Below are 16,629 nucleotides of genomic sequence, written 5' to 3'. Positions count from 1 at the left end.
ACAGTTACATCTGCAGCAATGGGAAATATTTAAATGTTATAAAAATAAATCAAAGTTAAACTCACCTGTCGTCAGGTAGAAAACCTCGTTTACCTGTTGGAAGAAGCAGGAGCTCACACAGATGCAGAGGGAGAGAAAGAGAGGCTGCTGCGCCCAATGAACACCACAACCTCTTTATACTGGACAGCCGCTTGGCCACGCCCCCTTTACCTGCGAGTGGGCGGAGCCTGAGCACATCAAAGCACCTGAGCCTCAGGTTCAGTCTGTGGTCGAACTGATTCCAACAACAGACTGAGACACAGACACAAAGAGGATGAGTCAGAGGAGGAGGAGGAGGAGGAGGAGGAGGAGCGCTGCAAAAACCCAACATCTTTCCAAGAATATTTGTCTCATTTCTAGTCAAAACTAATCTCTTTCCACTTAAAATAAGACTCATCACCTAAAAATGAACTTGTTTTGAGATAATTTTCACTTGTTTCAAACAAATTTTCACTTGAAATAAGTAGAAAAATCAAGCAAGTTTTTTGTGCTTGTAATAAGGAAGAAAAACTTGCTCCACTATCAGATTTTTCTACTTATTTCAAGTGAAAATCTGCTTGAAAGAAGTAAAAAGTGTCTAAAAACAAGCTACTTTTGATGTGATGAGTCTTATTTTAAGTATAATGAGATTGTTTTGACTAGAAATAAGACAAATATTCTTGGTAAGAGTTTGAGTTTTTGCAGTGAGGAGGAGGAGGAAGAAGAAGTTGTCGAACTATAAAAAGCAGAAAGTGTGAAAACCAAAGCAGCTGGAGTTGTTCCTGAATCAACAGCAGATGTTTGTGAGTAAACTCAGGTGTGAACTGGACTTTATTCTCTGAGTCCTTGAATGTTACACAACAACAGACACACAAAATAAAACAACAGGACAGCAACACTTTAAAACCTCCGAGTGAAGCTGAACTTTTTTGGTTTCAGGGTGAATTTTCCAGCTTCAAGTTCAAGTAGATTTTTATCTTTTTATCTCGACACTGAAGAACAAAAAGAACAAAGAGACTGAATCTGATAAAACTACAATAACAGCAGAGTGACGTGTTCACTGAGATTCACACTTATTCACACTATTAATTAGGAAATATAAATAATGTTGGTGTTTGCAATACAAGGCAAGGCAAGGCATCTTTATTCATATAGCGCATTTCATTAAAGCTACAGTACCACAAACAGATATAAGAACAGTTTTTACCCCAATGCACTGATTGCACTTAAAGCAGAAGTAATGATGAGTGGTTAATGTGTGTTTTATGTTTAAAAAAAAAATGTTTTTATGAATTTTTGCACTGCAGGAGATGCACTTTTAATTTCATTGTTGTGGAAACAAAATCTATCTATCTATCTATACATACATACCAAGGCAACTCAATGTGCTTTACATAAAGACAAAACATTAAAAAAAAAAAGAACAGCATAAAAACAAAAAAAGTTAAAAACAGAAGCAAAGAAGAATAAAAAAGTAAAATAAGTTAGATAAGTTTAAAGGTATTAAAAAGTGCTCAGCTATAAGCACATGAAAAGATAAATGTTTTTAACCTGGATTTAAAAGTGCTCACAAAGAAGAAAGATTAATAACATAATTAATAATGATAGGTATTATTATTACTGAGACAGTGTTGATCAACACTCTGATGACATCACTTCCTGTTTAAAGACCAGAATAAATCAGTTTCCCCTCCGACTCATGATGGGATGGAGCAGCAGCAGCAGCAGTTGTACGGAGGCTCAGAGGGGCCAAAATTAACCCTGAACATACAATAATACTCTGTTTAAAATGAGGGAGAGGAACATTAAAAAACCAAAGACTTGAACCAATGTAAAGAATAACAGTTAAAGGACTGAACATCTGGAACAACTGTCCTGAACACAAGCAGCTTTAAAAACTTTATTAAAATTATGTAATTTCTTGCTAAACAATGGAAAAATTAAGTTTATTGATCTTGAATTGTTAATTATGGATTGTGCGCTGCAGTGTGTTATTGTGTTTTGATGCAAGTTTACAGATACAGTTAATTTCTATTTTTTGTGCTTCATTGTTTTTGCATTTTTTGTGATGAGTTTCATCTTGTAAAGTTAAAAGGTGGAAGCTTTGACCTGGAGCCTTTTGATGCCTTGAAATGTACCGAAATAAACTCATTCATTCATAATAAAAATAATGATAATTATAATGATAAATGGCTCTTGAAGACGTTTCTCATCTCGTCCCAAAACACGTTTGTTGAGTTTTATCAGAACTGAAGAAACTTTTCAGATCAAACGTCTTCAGCAGACACAGACGGAGAGCAGCGACGTCCATAATAATAAATATAAAGGTAACAAAGTGGTAGCTACATACATGTGCATGTGGATATATACAGTGCAGGCCCCTCCCTGAGTGTCAGAGGCCTCGGGGGCTGGAGGAGTCGATGAGCTGAGGAACTGAGTCACTGCTTCACTCAGCAAAGATAAAAACAGAAACATCTCCATAAAGGTTCAGTTTAAATCACTGAGTGTGCAGAATAATGAACATGTTCTGGGAAGAAGAGTCATGACTGAAGAGATTGTTTCTAAATCTATTTTATTGGACCATAACATGAGCTTGCATTGCATTGTATTATTAGGCTATGGAAAAGAATTCATAAACCAAGTAGCACTCAATGGTTAAGACAGATTGGAAAGAATTACTTACATACTGAAGGCTAAACACATATCTGAATGTATATGGAGGTCCTATACTAATCTCTGTGGGTATAGCAGTTTCTAAGATTGTGATTATTAATATCTTTCATTTAAAAAAAAATATTTTTCTCTTCTTTTTTTCTTTCAAATACCTGTAATTTTTCATTATATCATTCGATGAGACTCGATAATGTGGTGTTAAATGACAGAAGAAGCAAGTTGGTTGTCTGGTGTTAATATCTGAGTGTTTTGTGTTTTCATCATAAGGCAGCTAACCTGTTGTACGACACGTTGCAGGAATGTTAAAGACTGTTTTTCTTTTTGCTGCTTAAAACTCAAAACCTCAAGTCTCTATGACGACCAGCGGCCAAATGTGTAGAAATCTGTGTACGAACAAACAGGAAACATGCATATGCAGTGTTTCTGTCAGATTTATAAAACAACACATACTGAACATGTACTGGAGGCCTATATGTACTGTATATGTACTGTATGTATTCAGTACATGTACTATACGTGTACTCTCACGTGTTTTTTCCTCTCATCATCCTGAAGTCGTGCAGATCAGGTGTGGCAGGTGTGATTGTGTAACATCACAGTCTTGTCTTCAAGTTCTGACTTTATCTGAAGATCATTATCATTATATTATTATTAACACAGTGTAGTGAAAGAAAAACACATCTAAGATAGTATATAGCAGCTACGCACGGTTTGAAAGATGTGTACACATATATTCTCACCGCCCGAGGATTTTTATACATTTGGATAAATATGAGGAAAGTGGCAGAAACTTTTCATGTGGCCCCAGATTGTTGTGTTAAAGTTCATCAGAGAGCAAACTTCTCATTTATACAATTTATATTTACACATCTGCTCACATTTATAGGCCATCTTGTATTTTTAATTTATCATAATTATTCTACAGTTTGTTTCTCGTCTCTTTTTTTTCTCCTCCTGAGCTGCTGAATCAGTTTCTGAGTTTGAACCTTTAAAGCTGCAGCAAAAATAAACTGATAAAGGAGCTGGACTCTGTTCAAATTTATATTTCATATGTGTCACCTCCTGGTTAAATCAAGTATTAATAACGTTTTTTTTCTTGTACCAATTAACCAAACGAGCTCCAATGTGTTCATTAGACAGATTTAAAGACCTGAAGAACAAAACACTGAATAAAAGTCAGACAAAACATTTTGTCCTTCTGATACAAACTGTTTCAGAAAGAGAAACACACAAAGGCAGAAGCCTAAAACCCCGAGGTCGACGGGATAAAGTGACACAATCTCAGCCGAGTCTGAAGTCATCGTGATCCAGCAGGTTCAGTGTGTGTGTGTGTGTGTGTGTGTGTGTGTGTGTGTGTGTTGGTGTGTGTGACTTCCTGTGAACTGTTACATAGAAAACAAATTCCTCAAAGGCAAAATTGTGTAACTGTTGTTGTTGCTGCTCGACGAGTCTGAGGACGACAAGAACTACATTTTATTTAGCAGGAAATGACTTTCTAAGAAAATAAAAGCACGCACTGATTGATCCGATGATGCAACATATGAACTTACAAAAGTAGAATTTTTTATAGCCTAAGTTGTGGTAAAATAATAATGTTGGTAATTACATCAACTTAAAGCAGAAGTAAGCGATCCGGTCGTTTTGGCTAATGCTGCGTTCCAGGCAGGCTTTTGAAACCACTCGTGTTTTTCCGACCTGTTTTACCTGTGAAAGTCACTATAACGGCCACTCGTAACTTCCGACCCGTGAAGTCGTACCAGATCGAACTGGTACCACTTCACAGGTCGGAAAAACACGAGTTACGGGTTGCCTTGAACGCACCATAACGTCTTGTCAGCCGACGGAGTTAGCAGCCCCCGCCCTCGTCATGGATCTATTGGTCCTCGTCCCTACATCACCACATTCAGGCGCATCCCTTGGCTGCACACACAGCCCTTCATGCCGTTCTCTCTCCTCATTGGATAAAACTTGTAGGATACAAGAAAAGTTTTCTCCTCGGCTCAGAGCAGAGCAGAGGGACTGGGAGACCCGTGTTTCGGTCCAAACACTCTATGTAAGTGATTGCTGTCGGAAGATAGAACTATTTAAGACTTATATTAACACAAATATATCACTTGCTTCTGCTTTAATATTCCATGTAATTTAAACTTAAATGTCATTGTTAATGGGTTTAAAATAAAACATTGACCTAAGGATTTCATTTCATTTACATCTAATAAAGTCATGAATTTGCTTCTTGCTTCTTTAACTTGACGTGTGTCGTTTTGCTAGTTTGACCATGTGACGTAATGTTTTCTAATTTCAGTCACAGCTACAACTTTAATGAAAATCATCTGTTTCTTCACAGACCACACGTCTTTTTGTGGTTTGTTTTCAGCTTCTGTGGGAGGAAGATGTTCTATAAATAATATATTAGTGCTGAAACTGCAGTTTATAAATAGAAACTCATGTATTTTCATATGTGGACTCCACAATACATGGATGTTCCTCAGCGTGGGCGCATGACGTCTGTCCGACTTTCTATTTCTGACCATACATTTCTTTATTTTTGTGTCCATTAGTCCGACTTAAAGGGATAGTTCAACATTCTGGCAAATTGGCCCATTGCCATAATCCCTATAGTCATAGCAGTAGGTTCTTACCTTTAATTGTCGGTGCAAGCTATTTTTAGAACGGCGGAGCAGAGCCGTGAGCTGCTCAATAAGTCTATATACTCTCTTATATTTCAAGCTTGTTTGTAGCAGAAGCTCCTCTTCCTGGTTCGTCAAATTTGGACGGACCAGGAAGAGGAGCTTCTGCTACAAACAAGCTTGAAATATAGACTTATTTAATTTTTTTCGGGACAATTTCGCATTTCGGGGCTTCAATACAAGACGGACATTACATACGAGCAGCATGGAGGTATTTGGATGTTTTTTGGTGTGTCTTTTTGTTACGAAGACAGTTGGTATCCATTTGCAACCGTTATTTGTACATGCACTGCTACTGTACGCCGAGACCCCCTGTAACTCAGAGAAGCCACGGAGGACTCTGAAACTTCTCCCAGCCCTTAGTCCACATGAGGGTGAGTAGATAATGAGTGAAATTTCAATTTTAGGTGAACTATCCCTTTAAACTTTTAGATGCAAATGAAATGATTCTCACCATGTAATGTCGTCGTTGATATGGAGTTTCTTCAGCCGACACATCGTCCAGACGTGTTGAAATCCTGAGGACAGTTTATTATCAAGTCAACTTTTATTTATTACATGTAAAATTAAGTTGATGTAATTATTTATTACAGTACCAACCCTATTACTGATCACAACTTTAAAAAATTAAGTTTGCAACTATGAAGTTCACTCTAAATGAACTCATTTGAATTTTTATATTTAATCTATGTATTAAATCAGGTCCTCTAGTTACTAAACAAAGAAAAGTAACAAAGTGAGATTATTATATTGTTGTTAAATGATGAAACAATGATAATAAAAGGTTGAAACGTGTCCCCAACCCTTTTTTAAATGTTTTTTTTTTCTGTGTGAACACGTCGTCCAGTTTATTTTCTTTTAGAAATGATTAAACATTCAACTTGTAAAAGAAAACACGTGTTAGATTTAATGAGAGGAGCTGGGAACAGAAAGACTTTGCCTCGGGCTCTTCTCTCTGTCCTTAATCCTCTCATTAGATCCTCAAGTCTTTGTCTCTTTTGTCTCTCCGTCTTTACTGTCTCTCTCATGTGAATAAAAACTCTTTGACTGACAGAAAAGTCTTTTTCTCTGCTTGACGTAACGCTCCCCAAAACGATTTAAAGGACACAAAGACATTTCTGTCATTCCAACATTATTTTTAGCTCTAATCGCTTTGTGTCCAACGTTCAAAGCGGAGAATCAGATCGAGCTGCATTTCTCTGAACCTGGACCAGCTGCAGGAACAGGAACGGGTCGAACCGGTTTATTCTGCTTCTGCACGAGGAGACGAGGAGACCCCACACTGACCAAAAATAGGCATCACTTTATTATTATCATTTTTATTATTAAAAGAGAGGAGAAAGAAAGAAAGAAAGAGATGATAAAGAAAGATAGAGAGAGGGGAGAAAGAAATAGAGAGGACAAAGAAAGAAAGAAAGAACGAGAGGAGAAAGAAAGAAAGAAAGATAGAGAGAGAGAGAGAGAGGAGAAAGAAAGAGAGATACAGAGAGAGGAGAAAGAAAGAAATATAGAGAGAGAGGAGAAAGAAAGAACGAGAGAAAGAAAGAAAGATAGAGAGAGAGAGGAGAAAGAAAGAGAGATAGAGAGAGGAGAAAGAAATAAAGAGAGATAGAGAGAGGAGAAAGAAAGAACGAGAGAAAGAAAGAAAGATAGAGAGAGGAGAAAGAAAGAGAGATAGAGAGAGGAGAAAGAAATAAAGAGAGAGAGGGGAGAAAGAAAGATAGATAGATAGAGAGGAGAGAAAGAAAGAGAGAGAGGAGAGGAGAAAGAAAGAAAGAGAGATAGAGAGAGGAGAAAGAAAGAACGAGAGAAAGAAAGAAAGATAGAGAGAGGAGAAAGAAAGAGAGATAGAGAGAGGAGAAAGAAATAAAGAGAGAGAGAGAGGGGAGAAAGAAAGAGAGAGAGGAGAAAGAAAGAGAGATAGAGAGAGGAGAAAGAAATAAAGAGAGAGAGAGAGGGAAGAAAGAGAGAAAGAGAGAGATGAGAAAGAAAGAAAGATAGAGAGAGAGGAGAGAAAGAGAGATAGAGAGGAGAAAGAAAGAGAAACAGAGGAGAGAGAGAAAGAGAGATAGAGAGAGGAGAAATAAATAAAGAGAGAGAGGGGAAAGAAAGAACGAGAGAAAGAAAGAAAGATAGAGAGAGGAGAAAGAAAGAGAGAGAGGAGAAAGAAAGATAGAGAGAGAGGAGAAAGAAAGAGAGATAGAGAGAGGAGAAAGAAATAAAGAGAGAGAGAGGGGAGAAAGAAAGAGAGAGATGAGATTTTTGATTTTAAAACTCCAATTTTAATTAGTTACACTTCCTTATTCATAAAACCATCCTTAATAATACATTATCTCACAGCCTTTCACACAACCACACACACACCTAAAAGTTCAGAACCAAACCCCCCTCCTCGGACACAGAGCATAGAACCCCTTTAATCCCCCACTGCGCTCTGAACTGCTCCAGGTTACTGGTCAGGCAGTAAAAAGTGTGCTCTACCCTCAGACGGGCTGCCACCACCCTCTTCAGGCTCTGCACCACCCCGGTCCCGCCCTGCCCCAACATCTGCTGCTTCCTCGTCCTCCACATGGCCAGTTTAGCTGCGCCAAAGATAAAATTGATTAAAACCAAAACCCCTTTTTTCCTGGCCTGATATTTTGGCCCAAACACAAACAAAGGAAAAGAGAACACCTCCCCCAGTGCCTCCACCCACTGCTTCAGCTGCCTAAACAGTTCCTCCAGCCGAGGACACTGGACCACCAGGTGCTCCAGGGTCTCCCTCTGAGTGCAGAAGGGACATTCCTCCCCAGCGCTTGGATCAAGGTGAGCTCTGTGTCTGTTCGTAGCTATTGCTCCATGTATAATCCTCCACTGTAGATCAGCTACACGCTTCTCCACAGGAGGCTTATACAGGACCCGCCAGCTGCCTTTAGGGGAAAAGTCCGAAAGCAACCCCTCTGTCCACCTCGACGCCCTGACGTTGGCCAGGGAGCGGAAATTCAGCACCTTTACGCACACCTGGTACAGCTGCTTCTTCCCACATGCAGCAAAGGTGCCGAGAGATGGAGACATGAAGGAAAGGAGGAGTCCACTGTCTTCCCTCCATCCCTGGACGGCAGGACTGACCTCCAGCTCCGGGAAACCATGACCCACACCATCAGACCACTGCCCAGCCATCCTGTGCACAAAGCCCCTCTGTGCTGGTGACAAAGACCCCCAGACCTCGTCCATGATGTTCCTCAGGACTCTGGAGGACCTGATGTTCAGGACGCCACCAAGCTGGTCCAGCGACGCCCCCACCAGATGTCCCAGTTTGGTGACTCCGGCCTCAATGAACTTAGTCCTGAGTGTGGTGGAAGAAGAGACCATGGTGTTGCTAAAAAAGTCGTTGTAAACCAGCGGCTCCTCCAACAGCCACATCCCTGGCCTGAGGTCAGGGCTCCGTGTGACCTCCAGGATGTGCCAAGCGTTGATCACTGACCTATAGAAAGGTGCCAGTCCGGTCAAATCTGCTTGTTTAAGCAGAAAGAGCTGCCTGTCCAGGCCAAGCCCCCCAGCCCTCCTGAGCAGCAGCAGAGCGGTGGAAACCCAGCCATGTCCCCCACCGTACAGCAGCCTCTGCGCCGTCTGGAGCCTGAAAGCTGCTGTCCTGGACAGGATGTCCACCAGCCCCTGCCCTCCCTCTGCCACAGGGAGGTAAAGGGCCGATGCCCTTATCCAGTGCTGACCCGACCAAAAGAAGTCCACCAGGAGCCGCTGCACTTCCTCCACCAGGCCTGGTGGTGGCACCAACACAGTCAGTCTGTGCCAGAGCGCCGAGGCAACCAGGTTGTTGACGATCAGAGCTCTCCCCCTGTAGGACAGCTGAGGGAGCAACCATTTCCATTTAGACAGCCGAGCTCTCACCTTGTCCAGCACTCCCACCCAGTTCTGCCTCTCAAAGTCCTCGCTGCCTAAAAACAAGCCCAGCACCTTCAGACCCCTGCTCCCCCATTGGAGGTTCCCTGGTAGATCAGGGATTGCCCCCCTCCTCCACTGCCCTACCAAGCAAGCCTCACTCTTCCCCCAGTTCACTCTTGCTGATGCTGCCCTCTCGTAAATACCCAAACTCTGCTGCAACTCTTCAATGTCCTCCTGGTCCCCTACCAGGACATTTACATCGTCAGCGTAAGCCGAAACGATAACAGGGGGGGCCTGTGGTGACAGGGACAGTCCCTTTAACCTATTCCTTAGCCTACAAATGAGGGGCTCAACTGCCAGACTATAGAGCAGACCTGAGATGGGGCAGCCCTGTCTGATCCCCCTACCAATCGGTATTGGACAGCTCAGCCCTCCCCCCACCCTCACCATACAAGAGGCCCCACTGTACAGCAGTTTCACCCAGGACAAAAACCCCTCCCCAACACCAAAGGACTGCAGGGTAGAAAACAAAAAAGAGTGGTCCACACGATCAAACGCCTTCTCTTGATCAATGGAAATGATCCCAACCTTCAAACTATCCCTTTCACACACATCAAACACATCTCTCATTAAAAACAAATTGTCCATTATGGACCTATCCGGGACACAGTATGATTGGTCCGCTCCAACCACCACCTGAAGAAAGTTCTTCAGTCTATTAGATAGAACTTTGGACAATATCTTGTAGTCCGTGCATAGAAGGGCCACAGGCCTCCAGTTCTTTAAAAGAGTCAAATCTCCCTTCTTGGGAAGCAGCGAGAGGACTGCACGTCTACAGGAGGCAGGAAGTGTCCCATCCTCACAACACTGTCCAAAAACATCCAACAAGTCCTGTCCCAACACACTCCAAAAATGCTTAAAAAAATCTGATGGCAAACCGTCGAATCCTGGAGCTCTGCCAGATGCCATCTGTGACACGGCAGCGCTCAGTTCCTCCATAGTTAAGCCCGCACCCAGGATATCCCGGTCCGCCGAGATGAGAAAGAAAGAAAGATAGAGAGAGAGGAGAGAAAGAGAGATAGAGAGAGGAGAAAGAAATAATGAGAGAGAGGGGAAAGAAAGAGAGAGGGGAGAAAGAAAGAAAGATGGAGAGAGAGGAGAGAAAGAGAGATAGAGAGAGGATAAAGAAAGAGAAACAGAGGAGAGAGAAAGAGAGAGAACATCCTGCATGTTCAGAGGTCAAAGGTCAAACCTGACCTCTGCTTCGTCGTGTTATTGAGGCTCTCGTGTCGTCATGGTGATGAAAGTGTTTTCTGACTTTGTGTGTTTGCTGTGTTTGAGTCCTCAGGGCCACCGTAGTCTGAACCACATCAACACTGGACATGAAGCAGAATGTGACCAAAAATAGGCATGACTTTATTATTATCATTATTTTTGTTGTTGTCTGCTGCATAATAACAAACTAAAATCAATATGAAAAACACACGATAGAAAATAAAAATAACACTTGAGCAAAAAAGTTCACAATGAGAACAAACATCTGACGATCCGAGAGTTTTACAGTAAAAAAAACTAAACAAAAGAAAAGAAAAGAAAAAAAAACGTTGTGTCCTTCACAAAGTGGCGTGTTGAGCTAGAAACGCTCGGATTCTCTGCAGCAGCTCCTTCTTCACGCTGTCGGGGACGAGCGCTGCAGAGGAGGAGGAAGAGGAGGAGAAGAGGAGGAGGAAGAGGAGGAGAAGGAGTCAGACAAACAACAGGGTTCTTACGGATCCTTAAAAAGTCTTAAAAGGCATTGAATTCATTAAAGCAGAAGTAAGTGATCCGGTCGTTTTGGCTAATGCTGCGTTCCAGGCAGGCTTTTGAAACCGTAAATTACAGCTTCAAGTCACGACTAACGACTTTGTAGCGTTCCAGGCAACCCACTCGTGTTTTTCCGACCTGTTTTACCGGTGAAAGTCACTATAACGGCCACTCGTAACTTCCGACCCGTGAACTCGTACCAGATCGAACTGGAACGACTTCACAGGTCGGAAAAACACGAGTTACGAGTTGCCTTGAACGCACCATAACTTCTTGTCAGCCGATGGAGTTAGCAGCCCCCGCCCTCGTCATGGATCTATTGGTCCTCGTCCCTACGTCACCACATTCAGGCGCATCCCTTGGCTGCACACACAGCCCTGCATGCCGTTCTCTCTCCTCATTGGATAAAAACTGTAGGATACGATAAATGTTTTCTCCTCGGCTCAGAGCAGAGTGACTGACAGACCCGTGTTTCGGTCCAAACACTCTATGTAAGTGATTGCTGTCGGAAGATATAACTATTTAAGACTTATATTAACACAAATATATCACTTACTTCTGCTTTAATCTAAAAACAAGGCCTTAATTGGCATTAAAATGTCTTAAATCAATTTTTCAAAAGTCTTAAAAATGTTAACACATGGTAAGTGGTATTTTATGATTATAATTAGTCTCAAATCTCAAAATAATTGGTAGCATTTCGACAGAGAAGTTAGTGGCGGCCGTCAACGCTAAATCTCTCACCGCCACCAGCTCCCGAGTCAGTGTTTTTTTTTTTTTTCGGACTTTTTATGCATTTATTTTGAAAGGACAGCTGGAAAGAGACACAATCCAATGTTCATGTAGCAGTCACTTTACCTTGGATCACATAGGAAAGTGGGTTAAATTGTCCCTAACCCTATGTAATTGATGTTTCTTTTTCTCTTTTTTCTGCATTTGTGTTTATTATGAAGTCGGTCTTAAAATTCATTTCAAGTGGCTTTAAAAAAAGTCTTTAAAAGTTTTAAATTTAACTTGGCTTAAGCTGTAGCAACCCTGTAACAGACAAACGGTTCCTCTGACAGGTGGAGATTAACACTTTGACTTCTCCTGTTACAGTTTCGTGTCAGACTGATGTGATTTAGATCTACGGAGGCCCGGAGGGGACATGGACATGGACACACACACACAAAAACAGACAAACACACAATAGAACAAAACACAAAGCAAATTCCCCATCATCTTTATCACCATGACGACGCACGACGACGAGCCATCAACACAAAGGACTCTGTGAGCGTTTTGTTTCCAGGGGACAATTAAGAGGGTCGGACCGGCTCAGGCACACGTGTAGAGAGAGAGAGAGAGGAGATAGAGAGAGAGAGAGAAACAGAGAGAGAGAAAGAAAGAGAGGAGAGAGAGAAACAGAGAGAGAAAGAGAGGAGAAAGAGAGAAGGGAGAAAGAATGAGAAAGAAAGAGAGGAGAAAGAAAGAGAGAAGGGAGAAAGAAAGAAAGAAAGAAAGAAAGAAAGAAAGAAAGAAAGAAAGAAAGAAAGAAAGAGAGGAGAAAGAAAGAAAGAGAAACAGAGAAGAGAGAGAAAGAGAGAAGGGAGAAAGAAAGAAAGAAAGAGAGGAGAAAGAAAGAAAGAGAAACAGAGGAGAGAGAGAAAGAGAGAGAACGTCCGGCATGTTGAAAGGTCAAAGGTCAAACCTGACCTCTGCTTGGTTGTGTCATAGAGAGCCAAAGCAGAAGCAGGAAGTAACGGCCCCATGGGTCCTCAATTCGAAAAAAGGCTCCATAGAAATGAACGGGACTCCAAATTTTATTTCGTGATCCGTTTGAATTGCGCCATGACAAAAAAATATGTCCTCTACCTGTTTAAAACATCACGTTTCATGAAGAGAAATCAGCAGTTTATTGTAAAACGGCAACAGAAGAATGTATTTAGTGTGACGACGCTCTGCGGACTACAGATCTGTGTCTCACAAAAAATACGTCACCAACTGACACGGGAAAGGGCGGCATTTGGTGTGTGACGTCACCTACGCGACTTGTAGTCTTTCTGGTTACGGATTCTTCCGAATTTTATTTTACAATAGTTTTACAACAAACTGCTGATTTCTCTTCATGAAACGTGATGTTTTAAACAGGTAGAGGTCATATCTTTTTCTCATGGCGCAATTCAATCGGATCACAAAATAAAACTTGGAGTCCCGTTCATTTATATGGAGACTTTTTTCGAATTGAGGACCCATGGGGACCGTTACTTCCTGCTTCCGCTTCGGCACTCTATTGAGGCTCTCGTGTCGTCATGGTGATGAAAGTGTTTTCTGACTTTCTGACTTTGTGTTTTTGTGTGTTTGCTGTGTTTGAGTCCTCAGGGCCACCGTAGTCTGAACCACATCAACACTGGACATGAAGCAGAATGTTGTTATTATCATTATTAATAATAATAATAATAATAATATTAGTGTAAAACATCACAGTACAACAACACATCAGAGTGTAAACACAAACATGACAAACTGTACAACAGAGAGTGGGTTCAACGCTGCAGGTTTAGTTTGTTCTTCACATCAGGAACGAGACGACTGGAGTCTGTCTCACTTCATTACTCATGAACACAAGGCCGGCTTCAGATTCAGCTTCAGCTTCAGCCCTTTGGGAGCCCTGGCTGAGATTTACCCCCAGCAAACTCCCAGTTAAAGCAGCTCACAGCGCCCTCTGTTGTTCCTAATGAGAGCTGCAGCTCATCTTCACTCTCAGGAGTTCACCTCCATGTTTGATCAATTCTGTTGTGTGTCTATTCTGTTGTTGTTCTTTTATCCTGCGACTTCTTTACACAACAACAACATTGTTTTACTGTTTCACTTCACATCACATCACATGATGGAGGAGACAAATAAACCTGAAGCTCTGACGTCTCCACCAGAGTCCAGATCTAAACTCTGAGTCTCTGCTGCTGCTGCTCAGTGTGTGTGTGTGTGTGTGTGTGTGTGTTCCTCCCCCTGGTGTCTGTTGCCTGTGTCTGTGTGTGTGTGTCTGTCAGTGGGTTCCCACTCTTTTCTTGAAATCATTTTCCAGGACATTTTCAGCGGCTACAGTCTCGACAGTTTTACCTTATTTTGTACATTTTTGTTTCTATGTTTCTTCCTCTCTCAGCCCCACAAGTCTGATTTAACTCTAAGTTATGCAATAATCTCTTACAGTTACATGCTTAGAAATTCCTATGAATTTATCATAGACCGACACAAACACTGGAAACACTCGTCAACTCCAAGTCTCTAGTTTTCTCACTCTGCACTTTTTTCTTTTTTTAGAGAATAAATCCTTAGTGAGTCTGAAAACAGAAAACAGAGCTCTGGTAGCTGATGTGGCAAATCATTTTTCAGGACATTTTACTTTTTTTTCTCATTTTCCATGTGTTTTTAATGACTGGAAAATTGGTCAACCATTTTCCAAGTTTTCCAGGTTTTCCAGGACAAGTGGGAACCCTGTGTGTGTGTGTGTGTGTGTGTGTGTGTGTGTGTGTGTCCTACCTCTGCCTTTCGGTGTGACTTCTGTGACCAGGTCCTCCACTGTGACGTGCTCCAGCCCCTTTTCTCTGATCACATCTGCACACAGCAGGTCACCATGGTTACAACACTGAGGTTGCCAATTGCCATTATGTTATATTATAATGCAATGGTTTATCCATATATAAATTATTGTAATTTCACCTGGGCCAGCACTGACCAAACTATTAGCCCATATACCTTATACCCTATATCTTCAGAAAAGAGCAGTAAGAATAATAAGTTGTGCTCATCAAAGACATTCTTCACAGCCTTTATAGTCTGGTCTCCTCAGTGTTTATCAAGTCAATCATCTTCAGATTGGTTTATTAGTTTACGGTTCTTTATCGTGGGCCTAGAATATGGAATTCATTACCTGTACATATTTTAAAGTTATCTTTACAACTATTTAGGAGAGCACTAAAGACACTTCTGCTAACCAGTCAATACTTTCCACATGGTCTGCCTATCTAAACTGGGATTACTTTATATGTTTTTTTTTTTACCATATTTTTTTAAAATCAAGCTTTTGTATTGCATTGTACAATATTAATTCATGTTAAACCATGTTTGTATTTATTATGTATATCAAAAAAAGGAGAGGTCACACGCACATCCGTACCAAAAACTTTGGGCAGGTGCTGAGCCAAAAAATGCAAGAATTAAAAAGAAAGAAAAAGGCTTGTGTGTGCGAGCCTTTTTCTTTCTTTGTATTTATTATGTATAAACGTTTTTTGTACTTCACACAAATGTATGCACAGTTATAGCTTAGAACTGTAGTCAGAGAATACCACCCTACAAGCCCCTGGAGGGTTTTTTTTATGGCATTTCTCCATCACATTGTCTTGGATTCTATATGTTAGGCTATATCTTTTTTTTTGTTTACTTTCTGATATGGGAAATAAATAAACAGTGCCAACCTGTGAGGCACTTTTAAGACAGTTGATGTTTAGTTGTATGTGTCGCCTCGACAAATCAGAGAATCACATAATTGAGGCTCTACTAGTAAGCCCATTGAAAAGCTGCTACCGATTCACTTCTAGGCAAAGTAAAAGTGGCATTGGTGCAATAGTCTACTCTATGAAATGTATTTTTGTACTTTCTTTTTATTTTTGTACTATTTATATTGTTTGATTGTGATATGGACCTGTGTCTGAAATAAAGTTTATATAAACACACACACACACACACACACACACACACACACACACACACACACACACACACACACACACACACACACACAGAGAGAGTGTAGCTACCTTTGCAGTGAGCCTTCAGCTGGTCCTTCCATCCACACTCCACCAGCTTCGCCCTCAGCAGCTCCTTCAACCTAATAATAATAATAATAATAATAGTAAAAATACTACTACTAATAATAATAAAGATATAAATTAAAAACAGACAGAAAGACAGGAGCCAATCAGAGCAGGGTCTCTCACCGCTCGCGCTCCCCCATCTCTATGAGCTTGTGGTTGATGGCGGCTCTCATCTGGGAGTCTTTGCTCATGATCTGACGGAGACACGGAGGAAACATCACGTCACTGCACATCCCATAACCTGCTTGACAGATAAAACACACGTTAAATACCGTTTAACGGAGCGGCCGGGCCGGGAGGACGGTACCTTTTGTCGGGATGGGATGGATCAGCTGGGGAGAGCTACACGGTCCGTCCGCACTAGCGCTCCGTCCTGAAACTGTCACCACCGGGCGGAACGATTTAATAGTTCCGCTTCCTTTACGTCATTTGCAGAGTGATTAAAAAGAGATACCAACTATGAAAAGGTTTCAACTATGAAAAGGTGATTTTATTTTGTTTTGGAGGAATGTTCTGTTTGAAAAAAAAAAACAAGGAAAAAGCTAACATAACTTTTATTATCAACCTTATTATTTTAATGGCAAAATGTCATATTCACAAATGTAAGTTCATTTAAAAAAAACCTTTCTTTACTGCTTTTAACGGTGAGCTCAAGCAATACATAACCTCCATCAAATTTTCAAACAACCAGAAAGCGAAGACTATCAATA

The 16,629-nt window shown here is 41.1% G+C and overlaps 1 protein-coding gene across 2 annotated transcripts; it reads right to left on the bottom strand.

The window, feature by feature from the left end:
* Positions 1–10,726: 10,726 nt before the first annotated feature.
* LOC310993287 (transcription and mRNA export factor ENY2-2-like) lies at positions 10,727–16,273 on the bottom strand. 2 transcript variants are annotated; one of them, XM_083981603.1, is made up of 5 exons: positions 16,227–16,273; positions 16,043–16,113; positions 15,863–15,933; positions 14,586–14,660; positions 10,727–10,953 (listed from the first exon to the last, which is right to left on the bottom strand). In XM_083981603.1, the coding sequence occupies exons 2-5, from the start codon at positions 16,108–16,110 to the stop codon at positions 10,877–10,879; spliced, it is 291 nt and encodes a 96-aa protein (XP_083837729.1). In that variant the 5' UTR covers positions 16,111–16,113; positions 16,227–16,273; the 3' UTR covers positions 10,727–10,876. The 2 variants fall into 2 exon arrangements, with proteins under 2 accessions (XP_083837729.1, XP_083837730.1); XM_083981604.1 differs by having other exon boundaries at positions 16,192–16,265.
* Positions 16,274–16,629: the final 356 nt, after the last annotated feature.

This window comes from Trachurus trachurus, assembly GCF_905171665.1.
Source record: "Trachurus trachurus genome assembly, chromosome: 11".
In the NCBI taxonomy this organism is placed as follows: Eukaryota; Metazoa; Chordata; class Actinopteri; order Carangiformes; family Carangidae; genus Trachurus; species Trachurus trachurus.
This window is presented reverse-complemented; position numbering and strand designations above follow the sequence as displayed.

Bases quoted from the DNA above. Each gene is read 5' to 3' on its own strand.
- LOC310993287 (XM_083981603.1), bottom strand. From the start codon at position 16,110: ATGAGCAAAGACTCCCAGATGAGAGCCGCCATCAACCACAAGCTCATA. The intron at 15,934-16,042 runs GTGAGAGACCCT...TATTATTATTAG, and splicing joins GAGATGGGGGAGCGCGAGCG to GTTGAAGGAGCTGCTGAGGG. The intron at 14,661-15,862 runs GTAGCTACACTC...TGCTGTGTGCAG, and splicing joins GCTGAAGGCTCACTGCAAAG to ATGTGATCAGAGAAAAGGGG.